Source organism: Rhopalosiphum maidis, chromosome 3 (assembly GCF_003676215.2).
Source record: "Rhopalosiphum maidis isolate BTI-1 chromosome 3, ASM367621v3, whole genome shotgun sequence".
In the NCBI taxonomy this organism is placed as follows: Eukaryota; Metazoa; Arthropoda; class Insecta; order Hemiptera; family Aphididae; genus Rhopalosiphum; species Rhopalosiphum maidis.
In genome coordinates, this window is record NC_040879.1 from 66,403,736 (window position 1) to 66,425,647 (window position 21,912).

Consider the following 21,912-nt stretch of genomic DNA (forward strand, 5'->3'; position numbering starts at 1 on the left):
TGTTATATAGGTAATCGGACAAATGGAAGGTATTACTGTATTAGTAATTGTATTTTATCTAGTTGGTATTAGTATTATGGCATATTGATACCCCTAACTCAAAAAAAAAAAAAAATAAATAAATGTGGGCGTTATAAAACGTTTCTCAAGGTATTTTAACTCTGAAATGATCATACGTTTTTAAATACTATATAATAAATAATAACTATATTTGTACACACGATAATAACATTAATATGGCACACATATGATAAAATATGACTCAGTAGTTATTATTTCAATTTAATTTTGAATAATGTGATATTTATCACAACTATTTATATAATAATATAATTATATTTTTACCTGATACAGAAGTGTAAGGTAAAGCAGACTTTGATTTTAAATTATTATATGATTATGATTTAAAGTAAGTATTTCAAACATAATATGCACGAAATAGTTGAACTAAAAAAAAATTATTTAGCTAATTCTATATTAAATATCTAAAATATAAGATTATTAACGTTTAATAATATAAAACATTTTTGTTACGTCTGCTATCTCCATAATATAATAATGCAAAGTTTATATTTTATTATTATTTTATTTTTAAAGCGTAATTAGGTATCATTTTGTTTTACACAAATGTCCGCGATCAGTAATACTTACTGCGGTATAATAATTATTATAAGTTAAAAATGTCATGCAGAACCTATGTATATTTAAAATTTTACAAACGACTCAAGTAATGGTTATTGTTTTTTTAAATGTTTGCATAACTTTACCAGAGAATCTAAGAAAACGTCAAGTAGGCAGTACACGTGTTGTAATAATATTTAAACATATTTTCAGTAAATCAATCGGCGAACTTTTATCAAAATTATTTTTCAAATATAATAATATTGATCATAGCTTTTATACTAAAACAGCCAACTAATACACATTTTTAACGTATAATAATCCATTTTTATGAATTGTAAACTAGACTTATGCCGGTTCTTTTATTAAAATTTAACTTTAATTTTAATTATGTTTATGTAATACTTAAATTCAATATTTAAAATGTGGTTTAACATTAAAAATATATAATACTATAATACAATTAAAAAACCTTAACCACGCTAATACTATATAATATAAAAGCTATAAGAAAATATTAAGCGTAAATAAATCTCATTACAATACTTTTGATTCGTGAAAAATATTTTAATTTTATGTTTAATGCAAATCGTTGTAATTTTGAAATTACCAATTAGAAATTGGTATTTAAATATCCATCATTAAATTTATTTATTTATATTACCTGTAAAATTTGTTTAACTTCGGATGACGCAATAGCACTTTGTTCATGTTTTTCTTTTTTTTTTATGGTTTCCAATTTTTCTTCTTCCTTTTTTTCACGCTGTTCTTTTTCTTCAAGTTCCCGTTTTTTTTCCCATAAATCCTGCATAACACATGTCTATACATTATTTATGTAAGATCCTCGTCTATCAAGAACACGCTATGAACTATTTGTATACATTTGTAACTTAATACAGATATTATGCTCATAAAATGTATAACAATAGCAAACACAAGATGACAGTTCAAATCTTTTATTCAACAGGTTATTAAGTCGGTTGATAAAATTTACCTAAGCATTCTTTTATTGAATAGCAAACTAATATTTTTTTCTTATATAATAATATTTTACTTTAAGATGTTGCCGGAGTTGTTGTTCATGTTGCTCGGCTAATTGTTGTTGTTGAGCTTGGAATTGTTCCAATAAATATTGTTGTTGAAGTTGTTGTTGCTTTTTTAACTAAAATTATAAATTATACATATTTGAATATATATATATTTTTAAGTTATCTAGATAAATAAAAAATACAGTAAGTTTTTAATTATATTTAATTTAACAAATAGTAATGAAAATAAAGAACATTAAGTTAATTTAAATGAATTTAGTCAATACCTATAGGGCACATTGAATTTTCTAACAGAAATGTATCATATGTAAGTGTATTAATAATTTGCAATATATTATAAAGTAAACTATTTTTAACATTAAAAATTTGTAAAACTCCAATAAAACATGATTATATAATGTCAATTTAAATTAGATTTTTATATAAGTATTAAATAAAATAATTACTTTTGTGATATGTGTAAATATTGTCATAAAATATGCATTATGAAATAATTATATTTTAATTTAATTTATATTGTTAAAGTAGTTTTTTTTTTTTATAATAAATCATTTTGCGGTTTTGCCATGTTATTGAAAACTTAGTTCACTGTTTTGTTACATAATGCATAATATAATACCAATTAAATATAAAAACAAAAATTACCTATACTATACACTTTATTTTAAATTATCAAATTTAATATTTCTAAAAGGTGAATAATTGTTATGTAAATATCAGAAATATTTAAATTAGACTTCGATAAAAATGGAAAATACTATAAGAAATTAATTTTATAATAATTTAATATTACTCTCGATAACTTTATAATGATAAAAAACTTAATTTTACCTCCAATATTTGATGATGTATTGTGTTGTGTTCGTGGACGTGATTAGTAGGTCGAACTAATTCCAAAGGTTTGTCCCCCAACGCATCTTCAGTATTGTAACTGCTCACTATTGATTCACGAGTCATTTCTAAATACAATAAAGTTAACATTTGGTTATATTTACAACTATGAAAATAATTTCAAAATTCAAATAAATTATTACTGCTCTAATCGAATAGTTTTTAATCTGACCTCCTATATTAGATTTTAGACACTTTTTGATGTTCATCTTCACACGACTATTTAATATCTACCGCTGCTTATATTAAATAAGCTATCTATTTGTTCTCTGTTATAATTTATAGCCAGTTTTGATAAGGAGGGCGTTACTGGAAAGTGTTTTTTGATGCTGATTGGATGATAATTGATATTATTTATATTACGTCATACATTGATATTGTCTTATTTTATCAATCATCGTAAAATATTAAATTTTGATGCCTGACTATTGATTTTATAATATTGTAGAATTCAAAACATGCATTTGATCCCATTCTGATCCGTAATTACTATTATGAACAAAGAAAGTTAAAGTAATCGGCACTCGCGCCTGATTATGGACATAAAATTTTCGCCGATAGAAATTAAAGTAAACATTACTATTCAGAATAATTAAAACTTTTCATTGAAAATGAAACTACCATAATTTTAGATACAAAGTGCCCCTCTATTTTGATCAATGTATTGGTTTTAAAACGATGATATATATATTTATATTTTAAAATTTGGTCACTGTACCTTTTAAAATACTAAAAATGTTTTAATTTTTAATTTAAAGAGTTAAAAGTACAAAAGTCCATATTTAAAAATCATCATGAAAGTCAAAAACAAATAAAAGGTTAAAACGAGATATTTTACAAAAATAATGTACATTTAATTATCATTTAATTTTTTTTTATAAATTTTTATAAATTTTTTCGATTTCATAAGTATAAAATTGTTCATGAAAGTTAATTTAGATAACAGAAACAATGATAAAATACCCTTTAAAACTTTAATGCCTAGTGATGTACTTATTATACTAAAAAGGGTTAAAAAGATAAATTTATCAGATCTTCAAAAAAAAATGTAATGTATTATATATTATTTACGTATACTAAATATATATATACTACTATATAGTATATATTTATAGGATATTACTACGATTGAAATCTGTGAATAATATTTTTAATTTATATAATTCAATAGAAATAAGATTCAGAAAAATAGTCTTTAAATTGGTTATATCAAATAATAATAAAAATAAAATGTTGTACTTTTTGGAGATAAATATGACGAGACGCTCTGTTTTAAACAATAATAAAGTACACTATGTACTTGAGTACTTTATTCAGGGTATAATAATTATACATGCAACGTATATTAATTTCATTTAAATTACACTAAGAATAAAAAAAATCTACTCTTCTTTAGGATTACTTAAATACATAACACTGCGAAAATATATATACTAATTGAAATGAAATATTTCGTCAATAGTATAAAATATTTAAAAATTACCTTATTGAAAACGTTATTATTTTATTAACTGCATTCATTAAATAATTTTAAATTATATTTTTTTTCATAGAATAATTAAACGTTATACTGTAATATTTTTTAATTTAAACACGTTATATTACTTAAGTTAATACAATACTAACATTTCCTCATGAACAGTTGATAAATTAGAAAATTAGAATGATAACAGTGATAACTAACTCTACACTTATCTACGCGGTAAATTCAGTTTATTATTTATTATGAGGATAAGACGCAACAACCTATATTAATAAATAATAATAAATGAGTCTTTACTATATAATAATTATCAAACATAACATAAATATTTTTAATAATATAAATGTTTTACAGAGTTATAAAACACAATCCTAGTGTTCTGACCTCTGCCATATTATATGTATACAACTATAATGAATGCCTCGTACCTAACTATCTTTTAAGGTAATTAAATTGAATACTAGAGTTTATAATATAATACTTTTAACGGGCCACATGATAACAATTTATTTAAAAAAAAACCGAATAAAATGTAATGCGCATCTTCACTATAACAAATTTCTAGATTGTATGATTTATTTTATTCGGCAATAAAATAATTACATGTTTATAGATAATTAATTATAATTTTTTTAGATGATTAATATAAATATATCAACTATCAAAACTTCCTTGTTAAAAAAATATATTTAATCCTTTAATCTTTTGGTACTTAAAAAATGAACGAATCTAAAATGCTATACTTACTACACATTTAGTAAACATAATATGTTCTAAAATATATGCAAGAAATTACCAAAACGCATAAAATCCCAAATTGTTTTTCTACTAAATCATGTCTACATTTTGTAATCAAATATTTGGACGGTTTATATAATAAAATGTAATCGTCCACCGAATTTATTAGTGTGCGGTAAAACAAAGACTATGTAAAATGTTTCATAATCATCGCAAAACATACACATATGTTATTTGTATAGTTTAAAAACGCATGACGATCTAAAGGTAACGCTTCACAAAAACGATACACAATATACATATTTAATATTAACTTATGACCCCTTTAATAACATCGAAATGTTAATAGGGGAAAACAGTTCCTTACCAATTATCATAATTGAACGCATATGAATATTTCTACATATCGCATTATAATATACCTACAAATTACATCATATAATAATGTACTTGAATACGTTTTGTACGAAAGGGGGCTCCCAGTTCCAGAACGTATACTATTAAAATGACCCACGTTAAAACGATAACAAACCGTACGTCTGCAGTAGATGTGAATAATAATAAGTGATATTATTATGTCGTAGTGGTAGTAAAGAATCCCAAGTCGATCACGAAATAAAACAATTTGAAAACCACGATTTTTTTTTTTCGGAAAAATTATCGTCGCCACAAACGTTACATTATTTCAGTACACGCGACAACTTACTGTGATCGAAGTACACACAATAGTTATATGTGAAACACTTTCGAGGTCTGCACGTGTCGTTCAAACAGCAGTGCGATTGCTCACTAGCTGCACCTACCACACAATCCACACGCCGGCGCAGCGCAGCGACGGCGGCGGTCCCCTATTACAACGAAATGTTTATAAAAAAAAACTAAAACCGAGAAAAAGTGGTACAGCAGTGTACATAATATATAATAATAATAATAATAATAATACCTATATAGATATGCATAATATGTTAAAGTATAATATATTGTGCCGACGGGGGCCGCGCCGCTTTGTTGTTGGGTTATTTGGTTGGGTGTGCATACTGAAGGAGGAAGGGAGATTCCGACGAGCATGGTACGCAAATTTTAATCCACAATAATTATTATTATAAACGATTTTCGGACAAACCTGTTTTTTGCGATAGTTGCGTGAACGCAGAACTAATTTCTATACTTCGAATTGACTTGATGTTGTCTGAAAAAAAAATAATAAAAATATATTATATATAGGTGTAACGTTACTGATGTTTCGATTTTTGGAATTATCTATTTAATTTAAGAACATTATATAGTGGGTTAGGTACATGGTACCTAATTACTAATGAATACATGATACAAACTGAAAGGGAGTTTTTCCTAACAAAACCATATGATTTTTTTTTTAAAACTACCCATTACCTTTATTATTATTTTAAAAACTACAACGTGAATAATAGATAAAATCTATTGCTATAATTTTTTAAGCTAAATTTAACTTAATTTTATCTATAATGCATTCGATCAAATCAAAATATATAACGCTTTAGAACTTAAAAAAGTGCATATAGTAATACTATATAATATACAATAAGATATCTTCATCGTAAGACAAAATATAACACTTTGTTTAAAACCGGTATAAACATTGAGTAATGACTAATAGTAATAACAGTAGTACTATACAGTTAGTAATCTTGTTACAAATTTTAACCTGAGACCAACGAATACTGTATAGTATGAATATATTATAATTTATAAACATGGAAAAATATAAAAATGTACTACCAAAGGTGTACCAGGTAGTGGATACGTAATGAGATAAATATTGAACGAGAAATGTACACTATTATTGAATAGAATAATATATACTGTAATACAGTTATCAGTTTTTGTTAAAAATACCTACTAAGGACCTATTAGGTCTAAAATAATGTATATTGTTAAGCATCGTTTTTTCATTAGTAATAAATAATAATAGTAATAACAACAAGGTTTAAAATGAGGAAAAATAATTTATACCTTTGAACCGCTTACTGGCTAGCCCGATGAATACAACCTACCATACTTATACTAGAAATAGTATCGTCTAATTGCTATAAAAAAGACTGATTAAATGTCAAACTCGACTTGCAGTCTGGGTGGAACACAGACGTTTGTTAAATATTATTACATTCCCTATATAATTTATTTCATATTATGCACATAAAATTAAAGGTCTAACTAAAAACAAGGAGTTCGGTAATCGCTATTCAATTCTCATTTCACTCAAAATGATCAAACATCAGTATTTTATAGTTGTCAAAAGTTATTAAATATTATTAAAAAAAAACGGCGACCAGTATAATAAAATGATATTTACGTACGTACTTGTACATAAATCATACAAAACTGCCTAACAAAAATGTCGAATATGACAATAAACAAAATTATTCTCTGGATTATAATTCTTGAAAATGAATACAAATCCCATACCTAAGTTGTTCTTATACCTGTGTAGAATTATTAAAAAATACATAGACCTAATTTTTTTTATAAGCATTTGAAATTTAGAATTTTTACAAAATATGTCAATATAACTAAAATTAAATAGGTACTTCAAGTAATAAAATATTTAACTTTTAAAGTTAAGATTTAAAAATGTAATACAATGTTCAAAGTATAATAAATAGAACTGAAAATTCAAATTTAAACAAAATTACGTATATTTTAACATTAAATAACGATATTTATTATATAATTATATTGTGATATCAAAAACATTGTTCGTAGAGACTTAAAAGTTTTACTTATATTAATTTATTATAAATTTCACTATACACAACATTTTCAAAATATGTTGATTTATATTAAGATACATAGTATTTATAGTAAATAAGTATTATTATAATAATTAAATACTAATAACACAATAAATGCAATGTTTTTGGAAAAAATTTAGTCAACATTGCATAACATTAGTAGTAAAATAGACTTTAAGTAACTATATTTAAGCTATTAAAGCTATAGCAAAAACATATTGTAAACTATACTTAGTGATTTCATTAAAATATTCTGATACGTCTCTACTCCGAATCATTTTTTGTACATATAATAATATATTATTAAATTAAAATCTAACACACCCATAACAATGACCCATTAACTAACTATATCACTATCTAGGGCTATAAAACCGATGTACTAAAAACATGCATAAAAATCTAAAATTTAAAAAATTGTGTTAAATTTATCCGTAAAATTGTATAGGCACATAAACAAATTAAAAATGTGTGTTATGAAAAAACATAAAGATAAAATTAGTTTTTTAAATGTATACAAATGCAAAATAAACATTTTGAATTTAAAGTATTAAACATATATCCAAATATAAAAAAACGTATCAAATTTTCCAAATCCATTATTCCCAATGATTTCTTTAACTCCATTCTTACAAACATATCATAAAAACATTGAATAAAAAAAATTGTATACATTAATTTAAGGTTTTATTTTAAAAGTTGAATCAAATTCGAATTTTGTTTATTTTTGGTTTAGAATGAAATTATCGATGTATGAGAAATTATTAATTTAAAACCTTGGTTACGATTGCTAACGATCTATGGACAGCCAAAATGTTTATTGCGTCTCCACTCCATGTTTGGAATTACCATCATGTCAAATACAAATACTAGATTAACTAAATGTAATTTTACTACATAGTACATTGTGCATAAACATTTTAAGCATTAATTCACGAGGATAAGATACCTACTTTAACAAAAGCATAATTTTCAATATTAATAAATATATTATATACGAGATAAAGCATAATATATTTAATATTTCTACAAAAAGCACTGTATTATTGTTTCTTTAAGTAACTACAAAAAAATTATGAATTTTTATTACAATTTTAGAAGCTTAAAAGATATCGGCAAATACACGTATTAGTGTCGTAATACTCTGAAAATACTTAAATGAGATTGGATTTAATACAAATTTAATTTAAATATTATCTAAGAAAATTAATTAAATAATTTGATATCAACGTTGTTATTTATTCGTAGCAATTCTTATAAATATGAAATATTTCTTAAAAAGTAAAAAAAAAGATCTATAAAAATTATAACAAGTGTAAAAAAAATGCATTTAAAATAAAAAAATAAAATTATAATTTTTAACACGTAGCAATGAAGTATAAACAAACATTTATCACTAGGTAGGTCATTGTGCCAATTTAGAGATTCGCTATCATTTATCATATTACATTTGAAAGTGATTATAATCGTATAATAAATAATAGCGTATAAATTATGAAATATCATTTTTAATAAAAATGTGCAGTTTTAAAAAAATAAAACATTCCTTCTTGAACTTAAAAATACTTAAAACACAGATTATTATAATAAAGTTAAATTATGGAGATAGAATAATTTCGATTATTCGACAGTTTAAATGTCTATAACGAAGGAAAAAACTAACTAATAACCAGCAGTTATTTCCCAACTTTAATTACACGGCAACCCACTATTACAGTTATATTAAACCTTCTTCCAGTCGATCAACAACAACAAAATAATAATGTAAATGTAATATATTTCAATATAATTATATATTTTAAATTTAAAAAAATATTAAGTTTGAGTAAAAAAAATATTTACTTGTATTGCATATGATTTTTATATTTATAAATATCCCACAACAGTCATAAAGACAAATCAAATAACGATTGATTACTACCTATTAATGTTCTATGAACAAAACAAGCAACACTTAATTATTATACCTAATACATATCATAAAATATATTTTGATTAAAGCTGTATTTAAATAAAAATCCCGAGTATTAAGTACAATTAACTTTAATTAATTATATTCTCAAATCATACATGACTTTAGTTGTCAGCTAATGTTTTATCCAGTTACAAATAAAATATTGGAAATTAATTGCCCTACGAGAAATATAAATTAAATATTATTAATATTAGAAAATAGAAATAATATATTCGCAATGAATTTTTTTAATTTCATGTAAATGATTAATCAGGACCCACTTGGTAATAGTAAAGGAGCCCATGTATATCATTTATTACTATAACATCAACAAAGTTATCTAGGTACCTATTTGTTAAACTACGTCGTAGCGACTACGACATAAGACATAACCATGAAAATACATCTTTCTGAAAGTCAAAAACACTGTTTACCTGTAAGTAATTTTCTGTTATAAGAAATAATAAATGTAATATTGTAATCTACATTTGTATTTAATTAAAAAATAATAGAGCAAATTATAACGGCGAATAACTAATACACACACTATACTCATTGCTATCTATAATATCTATCAGTGGGTGTCTAATGTCTAATGGTGTCTATGCTATATATATATTTTACGATGAACGCACATAATAGGTATTATATAGGTTTTCATCCACTTTAAGTTTTTCACCAAAAGTTCTATTATCGGAGTTATTTTTTTTATTATTAAATTGAGTCCAAGACAACAATGACCATTGAACGAACATTAATATTTAGTTGGTATTAATAACAAAAGCAAATTATTTTTATGGGTTATAGGTACATCATAATACAAATGGTATAAAATAAATTATTAAATATTATTAGGAAGTGTTCAGATTTTGAGTTATGTAAGAATTCCAAAGTGGCTTTGGCGTTGTGTGGGCCTTGATGTAAGTTTTAGGCTATCAACAAGGGGGTATGACGAGAGAGATTCCTCCTTTCCTTTTCAAAAAGTCGACATTCAATGAGGATATTATCAAAATTATTACTAATGAAAATCGTTATTAATTACGTATTTTTTCTGTTTTTTAAGGACACCATAGTTGATAGTTATTTATTATTAAACAGAATTGTTAAAAATAATGTTATTTTATGTTACTCAATTTAAGTAGAAGAGGTACCTAGTGGTATACCGTTAGGCCACTATACATCTTTGATTATTGATTACTGATAATAGAACATACTAATTATTTCAAGTGCATAAATGAATAAATAAATAGTTATAAAATAATAGAGAATAACAATAATGAGATAACTACAGTAATAAAAATCAAATAATAATTATTTAAAAGCTTATTTCCACAATATAATAATATGAATAGAATATCTATTAGAAAATAAGATACTCCTTATTATAGTAGGTATAAGTATATAACCAATATGTAATCAATATATTAATAGTATACATATTTTTATTTTTGTAAAAATTAGTAACTTTTTACAAATCTATAAATGAATTGTTTTTAAAGTTAAATAATATAAATTTAATAATATATATTAGAAAACGAATTGTCTGTTAAAGCAATCGAAGAAAAAATTTATCAAACACAAATAATTTGTAGGGCCTGATGAAACAACGTTATACTATCTAAAAGATATTATTGGATTAATATTGAAATAACAACTGATATCATTCGTACCTATTGTGTTTAAATATAATTTAATATAATATACATAATTGATAAAATAGAAATTAGTGAAGTTCAAAAAATAAATTGAAGGTTTTTAGAAGTGTGTTAATTTATTCAATTGTTTTTGAGTGCGCCGAGTGCGGTGATATTATGTAATTGACTTTTATTTTATTAAAATCCTATATCAATTATTTTGTTTCCGATAGATAAGTAGGTTTATACATTTATAAAAAATAAACTAATTGGAAGTTCTACTATGTTTATTGGAGAAAACTTAACATGAGGTATTATTAGGTACATAATTTAATTATAATATGAAATAAAATGAATTACATTATACTTGCACAGTTTATGATTTACCCTTGCAAGTTGAAATAATAAATAAAATATTATACATAGTATAAATAACTTAGTACTAATAAATGTGTATATCTACTCTGAATAAACATACAGATTATATCAGTTTTCGCTAATTATATTAGGTTATAAAATAATTTAAATTTTGTCTTTAAAAACTACTAAGGTTATCATCGATAATAATTTATTAAAATATATAATTTTTATTAATAATAAATGTTTGAGATTTAAAATACAAAAACACAAAGACGAACTTAAAATATTTTTTTCTGTTATCTATTTTTAAATTAAGCATTATTAATGAGAAAGGTTAAAGTTCAGATTTTATAGAAAAATTCTAGGTATATTATTTAACTATATTATTATGTTTAAAATAAATATAATTATTATATAATATAAATATTCGGGGAACGATGTTATAGGAAATAGTTCATCAAAATGGCGAATTTAATTTTAAACCGATTTTTTATAACATTTAAAATAAATATTCATATAATTATCAGCTAATACAATATGCAATTTTAATAGTTTCCATGAATTAAATATTAATAATTAACTTTATGTATTCTTCTCAAAACGTTTATTTATTAAATATATATATATGTGCTTAAAGCATCTTGAGGAATAGCCAGGTATTGTAGTAGTCCAAATTTTGGATTAGAGAATTTATATGAATACCTAGACTTCTGTTATGAAACCGTTATAATTAAATCATTTGGCTTTATCATTTATTATTTTTATTATTTAATTCATATGTACTCGTAGTTTATAGTTTGACTTGTAGAAAGGGTATTTGTTCATTTTCTAAGGGCAATATTTTAAAAGGTTTGAATTTTATTTATTCAATTTTTTTCGTATTGACACGCAACTAGAGTCCGTACATAGTCTATAATTTAATTCAAAATATTTATGAAATTCGTTATGTAGCTTAGAAAAAAAACTAATATAAATGTAACAGTAGTAAAAAATACCCTAAATACTTAAAAAAAATAAATATTTAGATTAGAAAACAATATTATATGTTTACATAATAAAAGTCTACCTGAGTGCTCTAAAACCTAGACCACACCAATTTATTGATTTTTTTCTTTTATTGGGTCTGCAAAAAAATAAAATAAAAACAAAGTTAAACTATATTTATTTTACGTCCACTAATGACGATGACATTCCCTTGTCAAGTGCCAAAAATGAAGACGATAAAATGTCTATTTCAAAAAGTTACGACAAAATCGTAACCAATCACAACACCGTTGTTTTAATATTCTTACAGTTACTTTAAATAGGGTTACGATTTAAATTTTTAACTACGGTTAATAAAAGAAAAATAATAGTTAAAATCACGGTATATTATAATATACCGTAGTTAAAATATTTTAAAATACAAAAATCAAAAATAATTATAGATGTAAATTTTGAATCCTTCAAATAACAAAATATTAACAAATTATTGTACGATTTAGGTTAAAAATCATATAGGTATCATTGTACAATGTTTATGAAAACATCTCTGTAGAATTAAATCGATTATAAACATACATTTAGATAAATATGCAATTATATTATGTGATATATATATTGATAGTAGGTCTTGAATAAAAAAATTATCTTAATGAAATATATTATAATACACAATAAAAACAACCAATCTAAAATAATAATTTGATAAGTCACTTTCGTTTTGAAAAGGTTAAATTAAATAATATTAACTGATTATTATTATTATTTTAAATGATTTTTTAATATTGCAATAAGCTTACTGTATTTTTAAATAGTAAAATCTCGAGACTTAAAGAATAATAAGAAGATAGAATGAAAAGCCTAGCTGCTAATCTTTAAATTACTAATATAAAATTATTATATATCCTAAATATATAGGTAGTAAATAAACTGAATTAATTTAGAAAGTAAACTCAAGAACTACACAAAATAATTTGGTTGAATAGTATACATGAAACTGTCTACACACAAAATTCTTGAATGATTTATATTAAAATTTCAGATGATAGAAATTATAATTTAACTATATCATCAATAGCAATGACCTTGGGAATGATTAACGGAAGATTTTGATTAACATTAAGACTAAACGATACATGATACACCGTTAACAAATACACATACTACATTTAATATTCTTACTATGACCAGTCAGTGGCGTCATTTCAGTTTTCAATAGAGGGGGGCAAAGGTTTTGACCAGCTCGAACGGGTAAAAAAAACCGTTCGCTTCACTGGCAACCAACTAATATATACTTACATTTTTATCAAATTACCATTCTCACCTCACTTATTCATAATTATATTTCATAAGATTTTTTTACTCTAATTGTTACTAGCCTTTTTATTAACTGGGTAATAATATGATTTTCAAATATATAATAGCAAATATTTTTTAAAAACAATTGTACAATCCTATACCAATTAAAACTGTTAACTATTAAGTATAACAATTTTTATTAATTAAGAAAAATATTATTAATTTATTAAATGGTAGGTATACTCTTTTTTTCAATCTAAAAGATGTGTACATAAAATCGAATTTAGAAATTAATATTATCTTATGTTATATTTATTTTTTAATTTTTTATTGTTTGATAACTGGTTCAGGTTTAGTTTGTTTATTAAACATTTCAGTAATTGTTTTTGATTCTTGGGCGACTTTCTGTAGTTTTATTTTTTTTGCACGATGGTTTTTAGCCGCACCACCTATTTCATTTATTTTAAGAAATATTTTGTCCATATCAAAAAAATAATGAAAACACGCGTTAAAAAAAAAATTAATATATGTAGAATAAGCGGTTACTGAAACTGAACTAAATTAACAAAATAATAGTTTACTGTGAATTGTGAAGCACGACTGTCGCAAGTTAACTGAAGTCTGAGGACCGAGATCAAGGATAATTAATAAGAGTGTCGATCGATTGTTGTTTTTAGAATTACAAAATTTGTAGAATTTGTTGATTTTAAAAATATAACTATACGGGATTATGATATTAATTATTATTATTGTTGTCCGTACAACAATATTGTCTTCCTACTTCCTTTTTCTTCACAAAACACATACACACACAAAACATACATACACGTCCCGCATACGTCTAAATATAAATTTATTCCAACTATCAATTAATTAAAAATGTATCCTTGTGACAATAATTTTTTAGTACCTAGTTAGACTGTAAAATATTTTCTGAATATATTATAAAAATAATCATGTTTTTTCATTAATAAAATATAATAATGGTTAAATGGCAAAAACCGGACACCGGCCCGGGTTGCTTTTAAAATCAGACAGGGGTAAATGCTCACCTTGCCCCTCCTCAAATGATGCCGCTGTGACCAGTTAAGAGATACTACAATGTATTGTGTAAATTAGCAGACAACAAATTTGATGGCAGCAAAGATACACTATGTCCTGAATCCTGATAAAGCGCGTGAATTGACCAATGATTCGAAATGTTTGATTTATCTCAAATAAATATAAATTATCGCTAATGTTTGTAAAAATATAATTTTAACTTTTGTCCAGTGAGATACTTGTTTAATTTTATATTTCATAACCACTTAGAGAAAATATTTAGACAGTTTACTTTAATTTGTATTACCATAGTAATGTAAAATGTATAGTTGAAACTTAAAATTAGGATATAAATTAAAAAATAAATTTATAAATTGTTAATTTTACGTTATATTGACATCTTATTAAAATAAAAGTAATAATATAGTGATTCACAAACTATTGAATTTAATAAATCATAAAAATCTGGTGGAGTAAATTATAAATATTAACGTTATTAATATTAGTACACATTATATTATTTGTATTAACATAATATTTTCACTAATATTTTTTTTATTTTTAGAGCTTTCAAAACTCACTTAAAATAGTTAAGTGATAGAATTATAAATATCTGAATTACAACGTAAATACTTTACAGTGACGCACATTATACTATTTATTTATATATATATATATATATATATACAGGGCGATTCTTTTACAGTAAACACTTATTTAAAAATATTTATTCTTTACATTTTGTCATAACAAAATAATCATGAAAAATAATATTATATTTTTACGATTTATTTATCATTATTCATTTTAAATCTTATATTACGAAACAGAATATTTTGAAAGATTTTCTATAGACACAAATTTTATTTTGAGCTATTAATTAGTAAAATATTTTAAGTTATAAGTGGAGAAGATTTTGTGCCTCACCACTCTACTATACTTATATAAGCTTTAACTGTTTAGAACTAATTAACTAGTAACTACTCGTTAAAAAATCGATTTAATAATATTAAAATTTAGTAATTATGCTTTATAAAATGAAATAAAAATGTAACGATAAGAAAAAAATAAAGTAATTTGTATAGCTTTAATTAATTATGATTTAGTTGTAATATAACTTTATATTTATAAGTTATAATCTTACAACCGTTTAATATTATTTATGAGATATTTAACAAAATACTAAATTATTATTATTATTATTTACTATTATTATGTTTCTTCGCATTAACAGCTTAACGAATTTAAAATTAATTAACAAAATTGTAATATTTACATTAATCATGTATTAATTCTTAGGTATGATTCTTAAACGAATAGCATGTTACTTTTTAACTAATTTAGAATTTGGAAATTCACATATAAATTATCTGAAAACAATTTCCAACAATTCAAATTACCAATTTTATAAAATATGTATTGTCTTTATGTACAATAAAAATAGTTAACAATACATAGTTATTGTGTTAACTATTATATAAATAATTTAATTAATTATAAAATATTCTTTTATATTATGATTGTACGAAAGTATTTAAAAACAAACTATGTACTTGAATATTTAAATCCTAATTATTTACTATTTGTATCAATTATTGGTACTTGATTCAAAGTAATAGAATACAATAGAGAATACCTAATATAGTAATATATTATATGTATTAAAATTTAACTTTCTTTAAATACGACATTGGATAATCTGGATTTAATACCAATGCGTTATTTACTTTTAACACATTGTTTATTTTAAAATAAATTAATAATACAAATAACTACACCTCCACAAACCAACTACAAAATAATATACGTATAACAAAACAGACTAAAAATATGAATAATAAATATATCTATTAAAAATTCACAGCACGAGGTAAAACAATGGCTGAGCCAACTTTATGTAACAATTATTCCAGTTCATGGAGATATTACATAATAAATTATTATTTTGAATATATTGGAGTGGCGGGTTGCCGGTTCCAATGTATTTAAAACAATTGTATAATACACTATTGACGTTTTGAATGGTTTCATGGGGAATACTAAGAAATACAAACGTTATTTGTATGCGTCAACTAAATTAGCATTCATTGTTTACGTTATTTGCCCAGACATATATATCGTGACTGAATCTCACACGTGGCCTTTAATGCTAAATTAAGATAACCTTTGTAAACTTAATTATTACACATTACCTATTTATGTCCTAATATTGTTAGCGCAAACGATATGAAAATAGAATATTTGACAGTGGCAGATTTATATTTAGCTAAACAAGAATAGTATTAAGCTAAAACAATATTGTAATTAAATTCAAAATTAATAACCACAAGTTATAAACATAAATTCAAAGACAGAAATTTGAAGCATCCAATTAAAGTTTCGAATAATAATGAAAATTTTAACGAGATTTCCGCCTTTATAATAGTGTTTAATTAAATTATAAAAAACCAACTCTTGGCTAATTTTTTTTTTATCGTATTCGTCTAATTACTTATATTATAGTTCCTGTTATTAAGATAGAATATTGGTAAATTTGAAAATTTGAAAATTTGAAAATTAAATATATATTTCAGGACGGTAAATTACACAATTATGAATGTATAGACTAAATCATATTATATTGATAATGTATTTTTTAAATGAAAATAAAAAATGTCACACATTAAAATTGTGAAGTGTTTCACGATATAACTTGCGACTAATCTAAACAAATTACTTATTTTTTTACATTCAAATTTATAAATACTGAATATCAGAATTTATTGAAAATACTATCAAGATAAATTAAAACAATCAACTATGGAAATTTGGCTAGTGACGATGATAGTGTAGGTAACTTTTATTTTTAAAATTAATTACAAACTTTTTGTTATGGTGCCAAACGTACAGGTGTACCTAAATGAAATTGATTTTTTCTCTGTAGATAAATAAACTATTGAAAAAAGATTTATAACTTTTTTTTAAATTTAAATAAATAATGTAATGTCTACAGACAAGCAGTTTAGAAATATTTGATGAATTACATAATAAATAAAAATTAAGATAATTTCCTTACTTATAAACGTGAAAACATTACTGAAGAAGAAATACAAAAGTGGTTCCTCTACGTTTTACCAGAAAAAAATATTTAACTAACAAGACAATACAAAATATTTAATCATAATTAAAAAAACAATAACTAATATTAAATAAACACCTGTATGTGCCTGTGGTACCTGTATGGTGTGAAAAATTTGATGGGCCCCTATTTAACTAGCTATTTGTATAAATATTTTATAATATTTAATTTGTGTTTATAAGTTTATTGAACAACATTTTACAATTTTCAATCAATTTACACAAACCTATCATTATTCAACTTAAATAAATAATAAAATAATATTTCACAACATATTGGATAAAATATATGAATAAAAATTAAAACATTAAAAATTGATAAATATTAGATGGGATTTATATTATTTTAAATTCGTATTTAATAAATATATAATTGTATACCACCGTACTGTAGTTTGAATGATATAAACAGTTTAAATTTAACGGCCACTATATGGTTTTTAAGTAGGTACAATCTAATTTAAATATTATACCAGTTCCTCTTACATTTAAACAAAACAAATTAAATTATAATTGTATAATAGAAACATATTCCGTCAAATATTAAAAAAAGGCTACCTATAAAAAAAAAATAGAAGCAAATAGATATAGACAATTTCATAGGAGGCAACGAAAATAACTCAATAACACGGTTTGGATTCAATTAAAACGTAGCTAGTTTACAGTCTTGACGTCTTAAGTCTGAAAAGTAGAAAGTATAATTTCACTATTGATTTGTTCAGTATAAAAAATAAACCTGCTATTTGATTGTTTTATTCTAAAAAACAGGCATTACCTAAAATACCTCATAAAAAACTTACTCGCAACTCAGATGCTGCCCGAAAAAGATATTGAGAATGGTGTCCCCATCTAAACCATAGCCAATATCAATGGATCTGTAAAATGTAGCTTACAACTACTAACACCTTAATTCAAGTCTGGTAAAAATATGATATAGTTTATTTTATTCAGCTGAATAAGAAAAATAAGATCAGAATCATCAGAATCTCGCCATGGCGCCGCTGAATAATTGTTTTTAAATTGAGATAATACATTTAAAAACGACAATAAACTTTCGCATTCAAAAGATAGATTTAGACAAGAGCTTGAAAATTACTTAAATGTAGTACCAACTATAATGAGTAAAATACTAAAATATCAAATCCGTAGGCAAGACTTGAAACATTTTAATTATTTTCTTCCATTATAAAAAATATAACTCACAAAATTAATATAAAACTAATATATTCCTAGCTTTACTCAAAATCTAATAAATTATTATTATTATTATCTAGTTTTTAATATCAACACATTTGTATTTTATTATTCAGTAAATATAACGGTTTATATAAGTTATGGTAAAATAATTTTTCAATTTGTCAAATGTTTGCCTCTAATTACATGACATGCAGAATTGTTAATATTACACAATTGCTAAAAATAGGTACATACATATTAAAATAGATTTCAATATTCCTGGAAGAAATTATTTAATTTGAAAACAAAGAATCTAAGAATACATTATAAGCTATTGAATTAATTGTTTATGGAAAACTAAAATTAGAATATTTATAAAAAAATATTGGACGGTTAAAAAACAATTTTACCGATTTCTCCGTAGATTACGTAAGATAAAATCAAAGATTAATATGCTGGACAGTATTATAACTTATAATATACGAGAAAAATATAATATAACTATTATTGAAAAAAAAAATGTTATTCTTTGTTATGCAGAATTCAAGCTAAACCTATGATCCAGTGTTCCAGAAACTTAAATCTCCAAATTTCTAGCCTTTAGCCGACTATCTTATCATCATTCCTAAATAATTTCTTTGTTGCCCTAAGTCCTAATTCTAACTCTTTCTAATAACACATTCATTTTTGAATTTCCACAAGCCCTGTCTGAGAAATATATCCTTTCTTCATTCGTACATGTCTTATGGATAATTTAAGTAATGAGACAATTACTCCCTGTATGTTGTATGAAACAAGCCAAATTTTAACACCTTCATTTCATTTTAATTACCTATTGTAAATATTTGTATCATCACAGAAACTTATGTATTTTTTTCACAATCATAAATGTATAATAGTACACCATACGTAATTGGACTATTATTCATCGAATTAACTAAAATAAAATTTAATGTTTTTTTTTTATACATAAATTATCTGTAGAAAAAACTAATAAAATAATATTATTTAGATATAAATATTGTCAATCAGTATGCAGTGCGTATTTATGGGGGGGGAGGATACAGGGGGCTACGTGCTTTCCAATCAACCGTGATCTGTATTATTATATTTGTGTAAATATATTTTTATTTTTAAGCGTATTACAGTAATAGGCATATAATATAATAATAATTTGTTCAGTATTTAAAATTTAAACAAAAATTATATAGATGTTATATGGTTTGTTGGCCCTATACGGCTATACATATACGATAAGATTTTGAAATGTTAATTTACCTTTTTGAAAATACATGCAAATGTTTGTGTAATATCTTAAAATATTATAAATTATAATTTGATGCATCTACTACATAATAATTATGTATATCTACTATATTTAATACATTTTGAAAACCCGTACTTTTTCTTTAAAATATAATATAATAACACAAACAATTTAAGTAAAATGCAAATGCGTATATTATTAGTATAGTATACAGGAATAAAATAAGTAATTTAGTTCTAATACCCATCTCACAATTAAAATTATGCCCATAAATACTGGATTATGTATCATATTTAAAAATAATAACTTATTCAGTATTGAAATCGATATTCACACTATAGCTATACCGTACTTATTTGTTAACCGGATATGAAAGACGGCCAAACAGCATAATTTATCACGTCTATACAATCCAGAACCTACAACAGTTGTTTTCAATCATTTTGTTTTATATAAGTGTTCATAAGATGAAACGAGAAAAAAATTAAAATTACATTTTATCTCATTTTGTTTGTGATACTCCAGAAAAACAAGGATTTTTATTAAAAAATAAAAACGAATCTTAGGATAAAGATGAAAAACGGACCATATCTCAGAAGTTGTTAATCATATTTTTATTTTATATTCAATCTACTTCTAAGTTATCATAATGAATGAATGACACACTAGTTCGATAATCTGAAAAGTATACATAGCATAATACAAAATATTTTAAAATAAACAATTATTATTTTAAAGTTTTTAATCTTATTACAATGATTTCATGCAACTACAACAATTGTGTTAGATTCATAAATTTAGATTTTTGAAACATTTGAATACTAACACTAAATAATAAATAGAAATGTAATATTGCATTAGTATATACAAACAATATAAATTATTAACAGTAGTTATTTAACGCACACAAAAAAAATCATTACATAGTACAAGTACGCCCAAATTTTAAGGGGGGAATACGTTTGGGTGTAATATTTCCCTTCTTAATAGCACGTTTGGATACATATAATTTTGCATAATATATTAGTATATTATACTAAATCTGGGCCTATTAGCTTAACCCAGAACACACCAGAGAAGATTGGCTCAATTTCGTTTTGCCCTAACGTGGTCCTAATTTTTTTATGAAGTTCAATTTCATAAGTTTCCCAAATTTTTTTAACAAACTTGTTTTTTACAGATTAGATTACATAACATTTTCGATTAATAGTTGCAATATTCAATATTGTGCCCAAAGGTGTATTCATAAATGCACTCAAACCTATTAACAATTTTCAGGTAATTTTTTTAAACTGCGCCCGAACGGATTATGCCCACTTTAAGAGTATCTTAATTTATTCTAATGTAAAATAATATTATCGAAAAATATACAACCACATTGTTACTATTTACAAGCGTATTTATAATTACATTTCAAACTTTAGGTTTTCAAAAGAAAAATTCACTTAAATGTGTATATTATTTACCCATAAGAAAAAATTTATTACAATAAGATAATTAATCATTGATAAAAAATTTAATTACACCAAA

General features: G+C 23.6%; 1 protein-coding gene across 9 annotated transcripts in view; it reads right to left on the reverse strand.

Moving 5' to 3' along the window:
• LOC113555796 (histone deacetylase 4) overlaps positions 1-21,912 on the reverse strand; it is a 51,510-nt gene that overhangs the window by 12,760 nt on the left and 16,838 nt on the right. For 4 of the 9 annotated variants that reach the window (XM_028188609.1, XM_028188613.1, XM_028188607.1 and 1 more), the window contains exons 3-6: positions 5,906-5,971; positions 2,502-2,629; positions 1,676-1,783; positions 1,286-1,441 (exon numbers count right to left, since the gene is read on the reverse strand). In XM_028188609.1, the coding sequence (XP_028044410.1) occupies positions 1,286-1,441; positions 1,676-1,783; positions 2,502-2,629; positions 5,906-5,971 (458 nt within the window). Of the gene's footprint in view, positions 1-1,285; positions 1,442-1,675; positions 1,784-2,501; positions 2,630-2,704; positions 2,788-5,319; positions 5,519-5,905; positions 5,972-12,567; positions 12,625-21,912 lie in introns of those variants that run through there. The other 5 variants (XM_026960343.2, XM_026960340.2, XM_028188610.1 and 2 more) reach the window with 4 other exon arrangements.